At 35.7% G+C, this 12232-nt stretch overlaps 1 protein-coding gene across 5 annotated transcripts in view; it reads left to right on the forward strand.

Moving 5' to 3' along the window:
- The window catches only part of LOC127450642 (brain-specific angiogenesis inhibitor 1-associated protein 2-like), a 165509-nt gene that overhangs the window by 103780 nt on the left and 49497 nt on the right, over positions 1-12232 (forward strand). For all 5 annotated transcript variants that reach the window (XR_007899012.1, XR_007899011.1, XM_051714906.1 and 2 more), the window contains exon 6: positions 8278-8415. Coding sequence is in view for 3 of the 5 variants with exons in the window: in XM_051714906.1 (XP_051570866.1) it covers positions 8278-8415 (138 nt within the window). In the remaining 2 variants the exon portion in view is untranslated. The remainder of the gene's footprint in view (positions 1-8277; positions 8416-12232) is intronic.

A 12232-nucleotide genomic window follows, 5' to 3' on the forward strand; every position in this document is an offset into this window, starting at 1 on the left:
TGTTTAACATGAATGAATGGTGTTCGTTTAACATGAATGAATGGTCTTCATTTAACTTGAATGAATGTTGTTTAACTTGATGATTGGTGTTCGTTTAACCTGAATGCATGGTGTTCATTTAACATGAATGCATGGTGTTTAACCTAAATGAATGGTGTCCGTTTAACCTGAATGAATGGTGTCTGTTTAAAATTAATGAATGGTATTCATTTAACTTGAATGAATAGTGTTTGTTTAACATGAATGAATGGTGTTTAACTTGAATGGCATCCGTATAACATGAATGAATGGTGTTCGTTTAACATGAATGAATGGTGTTCATTTAACTTGATGAATGGCATTCATTTAACCTGAATGAATGGTGTCCGTTTAACATGAATGTATGGTGTTCGTTTAAAATTAATGAATGGTGTTCATTTAACTTGAATGAATAGTGTTTGTTTAACATGAATGAATGGTCGTTTAACATTGAATGAATGGTGTCCGTTTAACCTGAATGAATGGCGTTCATTTAGCTTGATGAATGGCGTTCGTTTAGCTTGAATGCATGGCGTTCGTTTAACTTGAATGCATGGCGTTCGTTTAACCTGAATGCATGGCGTTCGTTTAACCTGAATGCATGGCGTTCGTTTAACCTGAATGCATGGCGTTCGTTTAACCTGAATGCATGGCGTTCGTTTAACCTGAATGCATGGCGTTCAACATGATGAATGGTGTCCGTTTAACTTGAATGCATGGTGTTTGTTTAACATGAATGAATGGTTTTCATTGAACATGAATCAGTTATGTTCTCCTGCATTTAAGCCTTCTTGTTTAGCCTACATTTATATCACATTAGATGAAGTCGATTAGGTCAAGTTACTATAATTAGGTATAATGCCAGTTATAAATGTCAATTCTGTTTTCTTATTCTTCAGTGACTGTCAAATGAGACTATAGAGGCAGCAGACAGTATGAAACTAATCCATTTATGGGAATAAGTTGTACATACCACATTCAAAGCTTAAGGGAATGCAGGTTCAATACAAGTTAAGCCCAATCGAAAGCATTTGTGTCATTGTTGATGACCACAAAAACATTTTTGACTCGTCCTTTTCTTTAAGTGAGGCACTTACAATGGAAGTAAATGGGGACAATTTTTGGAGGGTTTAAAAACACTGTAAACCCGTGTAAGTTCTACTAACTTAAAAAAAAAAAAAATAAATTGAGGCAACTGATTGCTTTACTTTGACAAGAATCAAAACTTAAGTCTCAAGAATGCATAACTTATTTTTCTCAGAAACTATAAATTAAAAGAAATGATTTTGGTCTGCTCAAAATATGCAATTACTAATGTTTATTTTAATTAACCAGAACTCAAAATTTAAAGTTCTGCAAACATAATTTATTTATACAACTTAAAATATATATGTTTTTGAAATCATGAATATGCTTTGTATTAACTTATTTTTTAAGCCATGTTAACTAATTAAACTATATGATTTTAGATGACTTGAAATGCGCTAGTAGTATTACTTAATGTTTTTCAACTGCCTTGTTGTTTTGCAACTTAAACATAAAAAAATAATAAGCAAACTGCATGTAGTAAACTTATTTAATATAAAAAGACAATGTAAAATTGACAAAACATGAGGCACAGCATTGAAAAAAAAACACATTTGACAGCGACAGGATAAATGGTCTACAGCTACATTAGTGTTGCACATCCTTCAACGTTAAAACCTTATGAAGCCACCGGTCTTTAAAACTCTTTTGGGTAACTCAGATCCAATGCATAAATCAGTCCAAACATAAAAAGAAATCTGAAAAGCCTGGGCAGGTAGGTGATGACTTCACTTTCAAGAACAATGAAATTTCTGACCAGATTGTAGTGAACTACAACATCTGTGAGTTCTCTGACCGCTGTTAACAGGGCAACTAGTGAATATCCAACATTTGGCTCTTTTGAATCTTCAGCTCTGAAATGCAGAAAATAGAAAAAAGTGGCCAAATTTAAGAACAATTTATTAACATCTGTTTAAAAAATACACACCTACATAAAAGAATATTTCACACAAAAAATATGTAATTATTTACTCACTTGTTCCAGACCTGTATGACTTTATTTCTTCCATAGAAGACAAAAGCTAAATCATCTTCTTTAAAAGGATAGTTCCCCCAAAATAAAATAATTTCAGGTGGACCAACAGAGTTGAAATATTCTTTTAAAATTGTTCATTTATGTTCTGCAGCAGAAAGAAAGTCATACACATCTGGGATGGCATGAGGTTGAGTAAACAATGAGAGAATTTTCATTTTTGGGTGAACTAACCTATATGACTCCAGTGGTTAAATATATATCTTCTGAAGCGATAGTTAAAAAAAAGGACTAAAATATTGATCTGTTTCTCACCCACATCCATCGTATCATTTCTGAAGGCATTGATTCAGCCACTGGAGTCTTATGGATTACTTTTATGCTGCCTTTATGTGCTTTTTGGAGTTTTCAAATGTTGGTATCCTTTCACTTGCATTTTATGGACTGACAGAGCTGAAATATTCTTCTAAAAATCTTGTGTACAGGAGAAAAAAGTAATACACATCTGGGATGACATGAAGGTCAGTAAATGAGAGAGGTTTTATTTTTGAGTAAACTGTCCCTTTAAGTTTGGGACAGGCTCAAATTATTCTGTGTAAAATCAAGGTCTGTTGAACCACAGAACAATATTAAACAACTAAGACCATAATACCTTTAAGTAAAGAATCAAGAGAATCTCAGCTAGTTCACCAGAAGTATTTTCCAACTCCAGTGCCTTCTGACGAGATATAAAATCATCAGCGAAGACTGTGCCGATCAAGTTCTGCATACGTGTGTTTGGTAGATTCTGGTTTGTAAAGCGCTACTCAGAAAACACCTGAAACAGAAAGATAAGAAAGGCTAGTTACATTCACAGTGGATTGAAAGACATCCCTACAAATGATCAAACTTGTGCATGTACACAACAGTTTATGTTGCCCATTTAGATCAAATAAAGAAATATGGCTATTTTATAGTAAACACACACACACTTGTTACTTACCTTGGAAACTTGTACCATGCGAACAACAAAATACAGTGCATCCGGAAAGTATTCACAGCGCTTCACTTTTTCCACATTTTGTTAAGTTACAGCCTTATTCCAAAATGGATTAAATTCATTATTTTCCTCAAAATTCTACAAACAATACCCCATAATGACAACATGAAAGAAGTTTGTTTGAAATCTTTGCAAATTTATTAAAAATAAAAAATGAAAAAAAATCACATGTGCATAAGTATTCACAGCCTTTGCTCAATACTTTGTTGAAGCACCTTTGGCACCAATTACAGCCTCAAGTCTTTTTGAGTATGATGCTACAAGCTTGGCACACCTATTTTTGGGCAGTTTCTCCCATTCTTCTTTGTAGGACCTCTCAAGCTCCATCAGGTTGGATGGGGAGCGTCGGTGCACAGCCATTTTCAGATCTCTCCAGAGATGTTCAATCAGGTTCAAGTCTGGGCTCTGGCTGGGCCACTCAAGACATTCACAGAGTTGTCCCGGAGCCACTCCTTTGTTATCTTGGCTGTGTGCTTAGGGTCGTTGTCCTGTTGGAAGATGAACTGTCGCCCCAGTCTGAGGTCCAGAGCGCTCTGGAGCAGGTTTTCATCAAGGATGTCTCTGTACATTGCTGCATTCAACTTTCCCTCGATCCTGACTAGTCTCCCAGTTCCTGCCACTGAAAAACATCCCCACAGCATGATGCTGCCACCACCATGCTTCACTGTAGGGATGGTATTGGCCAGGTGATGAGCGGTGCCTGGTTTCCTCCAGACATGACGCTTGCCATTCAGGCCAAAGAGTTCAATCTTTGTTTCTCATGGTCTGAGAGTCCTTCAGGTGCCTTTTGGCAAACTCCAGGTGGGCTGTCATGTGCCTTTTACTGAGGAGTGGCTTCCGTCTGGCCACTCTACCACACAGGCCTGATTGGTGGAGTGCTGCAGAGATGGTTGTTCTTCTGGAAGGTTCTCCTCTCTCCACAGAGAAACGCTGGAGCTCTGTCAGAGTGACCATCGGGTTTTTGGTCACCTCCCTGACTAAGGCCCTTCTCCCCCGATCGCTCAGTTTGGCCGGGTGGCCAGCTCTAGGAAGAGTCCTGGTGGTTCCAAACTTCTTCCATTTATGGATGATGGAGGCCACTGTGCTCATTGGGACCTTCAATGCTGCAGAAATGTTTCTGTACCCTTCCCCAGATCTGTGCCTCGATACAATCCTGTCTCGGAGGTCTACAGACAATTTCTTGGACTTCATGGCTTGGTTTGTGCTCTGACATGCACTGTTAACTGTGGGACCTTATATAGACAGGTGTGTGCCTTTCCAAATCATGACCAGTCATCTGAATTTACCACAGGTGGACTCCAATCAAGTTGTAGAAACATCTCAAGGATGATCAGTGGAAACAGGATGCACCTGAGCTCAATTTTGAGTGTCATGGCAAAGGCTGTGAATACTTATGTACATGTGATTTATTTATTTTTTTCGTTTTTTATTTTTAATAAATTAGCAAAGATTTCAAACAAAGTTCTTTCACGTTGTCATTATGGGGTATTGTTTGTAGAATTTTGAGGAAAATAATGAATTTAATCCATTTTGGAATAAGGCTGTAACATAACAAAATGTGGAAAAAGTGAAGCACTGTGAATACTTTCCGGATGCACTGTACATCCACCTCGTTCAAACTAGGGCGGGAAACTAGACCAGACAAGTCCTTTGAGCTCTCAGTATTCTTTAGAATGGGGAGAAAAACGAATAGCATACAAGTCTATCGATTAAATTACACAACAGTAACCTTAAAAAAATATATAAATAATAATAATAATTTAATCTAAAGAATCACAGGTTAACTCCACTAAACAAAATTCCTCAATGTTAAAATGCTTGTAAAATGTAGAAATTGTACCTCTGTCGATACACCGAGGAGCTGCTTTAGTTAAGCATGTGCTGCATCAATTAAAATAATATCCTGTAGATGGACAAAATGCCCTTTAGATAACTTTTGCTGTTCTTTTTTTTTTTCTACATATCCTAAAAAATCATAATTAAACTGAAGTTAAACTAAGAGTTTACTTCAGTTACCTAAACCAGCAACTTGCTGTATGTCTTCTTCCAACATTAAGTACTGTTAGGGATATTTATGTAAATAAATCTCAATTTAATATTTGTGTAGTTCCCGTATTACAAAAATAATAATAACAGAAGTTATGACTGAACTTGAAATGACTTATTTTTGAATCCACTCGGACAGCAGTGAACATGTTGATGGAGGAAAAGTGCGTGCTCAGAGACAGCATGTGTTTGAACAGAAGTATATTCCTTCTCCAAAATAAAACTCCTCTAATTAGAAGCTACATGCATGTAAACCTTAAATACATGCAAACCGATTTTGTCACGTATGGTTCAATATATAAGTAGATATTATGTCCAAATTAATATGCACGACAATAAAGGTGTCTGTTCAAGCTCAGTGTTTTAATGTACTTGCTTTGCTTTGCACATCACATAAAAATGTTAATTGATTCTTTCAATACACAGTAAGTTCATTTTGTTCAAGCCAAATCCTTTTTAATTGGCGTTGTGTTGTATTTTGAAATAATATTGATAGGGGAATGTAGTGATGAGTAATTTATGCTTGATTTGCATGTTATATAAATGTAAGGATGCATAAAACACAGCTATTAACTTTTTTAATTTAACTCTATGGTTTTACACAGGTTTTTATAACATAAAATGCACTTATTTAACAATAAAATCTTTAAATTAATACAAATGTAGTGATAAAGTGAAAGTCAAAATCTGATCAAATTTAGTTTTTAACTCTCATGGGATAGTCAATACCTATGTTTTTTCCATTTATGTATGTAAAGTTGTGGTTGTTATGCATAATGACAAATTATTTCTTTCTTTAGTCATATATTTTCTTGCAATTATACATTTTTAAATGTATTATTAACAGCATTTTTATGTATTTGACAGTAATAAATCGGCATAACAGAAGCAATTTTTATAAAATTATTTGTCAATAAAGAATACTTTATTTTTACGGTTAGTTTTGTTAAAATTGTCATTTAAAAGCTGTTAAAAAACAGATACAGTTGTGCTCAAAAGTTTGCATACCCTGGAAGAAATTGTGAAATTTTGGCATTGATTTTGACAATATGACTGATCATGCAAAGACTGATGTCTTTTATTTAAGGATAGTGATCATATGAAGCCATTTATTATCACATAGTTGTTTGTCTCCTTTTTAAATCATAATGATAACAGAAATTACCCAAATGGCCCTGATCAAAAGTTTACATACCCTTGAATGTTTGGCCTTGTTACAGACACACAAGGTGACACACAAAGGTTTAAATTGCAATTGGGAAATGTTAATTTCCCAAACCTGTGGCTTTTTAAATTGCAATTAGTGTCTGCGTATAAATAGTCAATGAGTTTGTTAGCTCTCACATGGATGCACTGAGCAGGCTAGATACTGAGCCATGGGGAGCAGAAAAGAACTGTCAAAAGACCTGCTTAACAAGGTAATGGAAATTTATAAAGATGGAAAAGGATATTAAAAGATATCCAAAGCCTTGAAAATGCCAGTTAGTACTGTTCAATCACTTATTAAGAAGTGGAAAATTCAGGGATCTCTTGATACTAAGCCAAGGTCAGGTAGACCAAGAAAGATTTCAGCCACAACTGTCAGAAGAATTGTTCGGGATACAAAGAAAAACCCACAGGTAACCTCAGGAGAAATACAGGCTGCTCTGGAAAAAGACGGTGTGGTTGTTTCAAGGAGCACAATACGACGATACTTGAACAAAAATGAGCTGCATGGTCGAGTTGCCAGAAAGAAGCCTTTACTGTGCCAATGCCACAAAAAAGCCCGGTTACAATATGCCCGACAACACCTTGACACACCTCACAGCTTCTGGCACACTGTCATTTGGAGTGACGAGACCAAAATAGAGCTTTATGGTCACAACCACAAGTGCTATGTTTGGAGAGGGGTCAACAAGGCCTATAGTGAAAAGAATACTATCCCCACTGTGAAGCATGGTGGTGGCTCACTGATGTTTTGGTGGGGTGTGAGCTCTAAAGGCATGGGGAATCTTGTGAAAATTGATGGCAAGATGAATGCAGCATGTTATCAGAAAATACTGGCAGATAATTTGCATTCTTCTGCACGAAAGCTGTGCATGGGACGCTCTTGGACTTTCCAGCACGACAATGACCCTAAGTACTAGGCCAAATTGACCCTCCAGTGGTTACAGCAGAAAAAGGTGAAGGTTCTGGAGTGGCCATCACAATCTTCTGACCTTAATATCATCGAGCCACTCTGGGGAGATCTCAAACGTGCGGTTCATGCAAGTCGACCAAAGACTTTGCGTGACCTGGAGGCATTTTGCCAAGACAAATGGGCAGCAATAACACCTGCAAGAATTTGGAGCCTCATAGACAACTATTACAAAAGACTGCACACTGTCATTGATGCTAAAGGGGGCAATACACAGAATTAAGAACTAAGGGTATGCAAACTTTTGAACAGGGGTCATTTCATTTTTTTCATTGTTGCCATGTTTTGTTTTATGATTGTGCTATTCTGTTATAACCTACAGTTGAATATGAATCCCATAAGAAATAAAAGAAATGTGTTTTGCCTGCTCAATCATGTTTTCTTTAAAAACGGTACATATATTACGAATTCTCCAAGGGGATGCAAACTTTTGAGCACAACTGTATGTATGTATTCCATTTATACAGAGTTTTTTTTTTGTTAAATCACGTGACATTTTGATAAACAGTTTCCTCTTGCAATTTTAATACAGTTTTTCTTGTCATTTTTAAAATACAGGGGAAAAAAATGTCAAATGTATTGGTAAAAACTTTAAAATAATAATAAAACATTACAGTGCTGATAGCTTTATATGGTTTGTCTTGGATTTGAATTGCTCATTTAGGGTCCAACTGCTGTTCTGTCACAGTTTCTAACAAAGTTATTGGTCAATTTTAGTGCTTGTCCAGTGTTAATTTTGGTCCCTTGTTATGCACTTGTTGTCTCGTAGATTGAGAAAATTACAATTTATCTAATAGTTTATGTAGAATTTTTCACTATTTTAAAGTGTCTATGATAACATAAGTGTGCATGTTAATTGTACAGTACTACCAGATGCAGTGGCTACAGTTTGATGATTTCTGCATGCACCAACAATATTCTTGTGTTTGTCTCCTGAAGGCAGCTCTCAAGAAGTACCAGATGGAGCACAAAAGCAAAGGAGAGAGTCTGGAGAAATGCCAAGGTGAGCTGAAGAAACTGCGGAGGAAGAGCCAGGGCAGCAAAAACCCCTCCAAGTATGGCGAGAAGGAGTTGCAGGTGAGCCCCCTCATGGCCACCGCCACCTCTACTGACTGCGGGTCAGAAACACAGCTAGTGTGTCGCTCAAGGCCTTTGAAAGGGTGGAGGTGGATGGAGAGGCTCTGCTTCAGCAGGACCACCTACATCATGTTAATGCCGAGATGATTTTAACAGCGCATGAATGCAAGAAGTGCTGTAAGCCTCTAGTGGCACTGAGGACACAATGGGTGGGTGAAATCCGTAGGTGTTTATACAAACAGCACTGCGGCATATCGAATAAGAGGCCGCACACACAAACACCACAGCTGTTTTTACAGGCATTCTCTGTATAAACCATGGCAGGCCTCAAGCCGCTGTCTTAATTGCAGTGTCTGAATGGTGACCTGCAGAGAGGAGTCTTACACTATGACAGCAGGGCTATGGAGACCTGATACAAATCGATAAGGAAAGCTTGACTCTGTGCATGCACTCTCGGGCCCCGAACTTCTCAGGGAGCTTACACGCTCTGCGGGGTGTGGAAGTACGGCCCTTCTGACCCCATTACGGAGCTATGATACACCCAATCGGCTCAAACATCCACAAAATGTAGTTGTGTTTAGCGGAGACCAGGGCTAGTTGTCACACTTTTTACTCTAGTGGATATTTCTCAGTGTAGCTTTATTTTTGCAGGTCTATTTATGTACCGCCATGACGTTTTGGCAAGAAAAAAGGATTTGGACATATCCACTGTTTTGCACAGAAAAACTGATACAGTTCATTAAACAAAAGCTGACCTTTTGTGTGGCCAATAGCGGGGCATTTTGTCACAGTGTTTGGGGTAATTTGTCACATGGAAACCTGACATTTACCAGCCTATGGAAAGCTTTTCAGCTCCTTTTAAACAGTAAAATAATTAACAAAACAGCAAAAATGTTATAGATATCATAAAGATATTTTACCATTGTTTTGCCATTGCCAACAAAAGTTTACAATAATACATTTATAAAATAACTTAATAGCTTAAATGTGACACCTTGACCCCCCAAAAATTAGACAACTGTATAGAATAGAATAGAATTCACAAAAACATTATTGAATTTAGAGAACTAGTATTTGTACACTGTAAAAAAAAAAAAAAAAAAAAAAGTCAGTAATTTTAACGGTAAAAAAAGTTAATTGGTTAATGGGTAATTTCCTTTAAATATACTGCGAAAAATTATAATGTATTTAAAAAGACAATACATGTAAATTTACGGTGCATTTTTTAGATGTAAAAAGTATGCTTTTACCATATAATTAATGGTAAAAATGTATACTATGTTTAACAAGAGAGTATGCTAAATTATTGTTAAAATTACGAGAAAAAAACAACAATAATCGGGCGTTCCCAGAATTCCCTGCGTGACCAATTACAGTTAATGGGAATAGTTATGTTTCTTCTTATTTTTAATATCAGTTATGTACTTTGGGGTGTTATATTTGATGTAGTTTAGTTCATGTTTACTGCATACATTTAATTTCACATGTGTTACCCTGATAGTGTTTAGTGTATGTGTGAGTGACACTGAGCACTGTCTCTACATGTTTTTTGGTCATTGCTCTTGAAAGGGCCTCTATCGATGAACTTCATGTCATCATGTGTCCTTTTGTAATCACTATGGTGATTAACAATACATTATGAAGTGAAAAGCAGATTTTTACAGTTTCAGAATTTTAATGCATCGTTTATATCATTTAATAATGTAAATGATAATGCACCATAAAATATACAGGCATCAAAATTACTTCCCGTAAAGCCTGAAACGTGATTACCGTATTTTTTACTCTAAATCTTTGGCAACCACAGCTGCCGGTAATTTACCTTAAATTTTAGGATTTTATTATTATTATTATTATTATTATTAATTAATTAATTTATTTATTTATTTATTTTTTTTATAGTGTATAATTGGACTTGAGTCAAATCCTGCATTCCTGTTTGTGATAACTTCCCCAAGCGATAACTAGCCTGCGTCTCCAGTGGGTCTTGACTTTTAAAATTTTTATGACTTTTTATTTTAATTTTGTATTTGTGTTTTGATTTTCAATTTCAGTGTGTATTTTTTTTTTTTTTTTTTTTTTTTTTTTTTTTTTTTGAATCTTTGGAACATGACTAGTTTCAGTTTTGTTTTTATTTCATTTCAGTATTAGTTTTGATTTTTATCCCTTATAGCAGCATCCCTTGTAAAACAAGAAGTTTTATATGTTGGTAAGCTAGCTGCTGCTTCTCTAACTGTGTGATCTTTTTGACAAAATACACAGATAGAGATATAGATCTAAAGTCAGACTTTGAAGAATAAATAAATCAAACCATCCAAAATTGATTGAAAAAATAATAATAATCTCAAGTCATTTTTTTGTGCACATTTAATTTAAATTATTTACAAATAAACTGTAAATTTGATTTTAGTGCACATGTATACATACATTTAGTTTTCTTTGGCAAACTCCTTTTTTATTTTAGTTAACAAAAATGTGTAGTATTTGTCTTCATAGTAGGTTTGGTTAACAAATTGCGTCAAAACATTTTGCTAACGATAATAACCTTGGTTTGTGTGTGTGCTCAAACAGTATCCAGGGTCAGAATTCCCTCCGGAGGTCATGAGCGTGTAGGAGAAGGCGTCTTTCAGCGTGACTGCTGTTGATGCTGGCAGTTGATAAATGTGTCTGTCTGCTGCCAGATGCCCTGCAGACAGTGAGCTCAGGCTGGGTGGTGCTTTGCTTGCTGCAGAAAGACACAGATTTTTTATTCTGTAAAAAAAAGTCATTAGCCAGCAGAGGCTCTGCTTTAGTGATTTCACAGGAATTACAATTTCTTTTTTTTTTTTTTTTTTTTTTTATAAACAGTATGTTTAGCTGTAGGCTTGCCAAGCAACTTTTCACAATAATATAGAATTACATGGATCTTGGCTCATCCTAACTTTTGAGCCTAAAATATTGTATAGCTATGATTTTAATAGGCATTTAGATGTAATGAATATTATGTCTTTATTGGAGTCATCGTATGTTTTTGAGAGCGAGAGAGAGACCGAAAGTGATACCAGCTGTTACACAGAGGATTTGACCTCCTCTTATTTTATGCCTCAGACTCATTTTAATGTAAATGTGGCCTTGGGCAAGAGCAGAAAAAGTCAAGTGATTTAGTCAAGAGCCCCAGGGGCCCATAAAGTAAAGTCTGAGTGTGCACACACACAGAGTGCACTAATACGGTGTCCATAATTTTGTAAATTGTACTGCTAAACTGCAAAAAATGATTTTCTTAACCAGTTATTTTCTCTATTGTAATTTTGTTAGAATGTCTAAATAGCCTAAAAACAAGATAAATCTCGAAATTGAGAAACAAAAAAGACCTGTTTGCAGAGAATGTATCATGAATTAAGTTTGTTCTTTCTTGTTTTGAGCATTAATATCATTAACTTGTGTTAAATTTATGCGTAAAACAAGAAAAATATGTCAGTTGGGGAAAAAACAAATGTGTTTAGATATTCTTAAAGGGATAGTTCACCCAAAAATGAAAATTCTCTCATCATTTAGTCACCCTTATGCCATCCCAGATGTGTATGACTTTCTTCTATAGAACACAAATTATGGTTTTTAGAATAATATTTCAGCTCTGTAGTTACAATGCAAGTGCATGAGTGCCAAAATTTTGACGCTCTAAAAAGCATATAAAGGCATCATAAAAGTTATCCATATGTCTCCAGTGTTTTAATCCATATCTTCAGAAGTGATATATGTGTGGGTGAGAAACAGATCAATATTCAAGTCATTTATTGTTTGAAATACTTCTCCCTGCCCAGTAGGGGGCGATATGCAT

The sequence above is a fragment of the Myxocyprinus asiaticus genome, chromosome 13 (assembly GCF_019703515.2).
Source record: "Myxocyprinus asiaticus isolate MX2 ecotype Aquarium Trade chromosome 13, UBuf_Myxa_2, whole genome shotgun sequence".
Classification (NCBI taxonomy): domain Eukaryota; kingdom Metazoa; phylum Chordata; class Actinopteri; order Cypriniformes; family Catostomidae; genus Myxocyprinus; species Myxocyprinus asiaticus.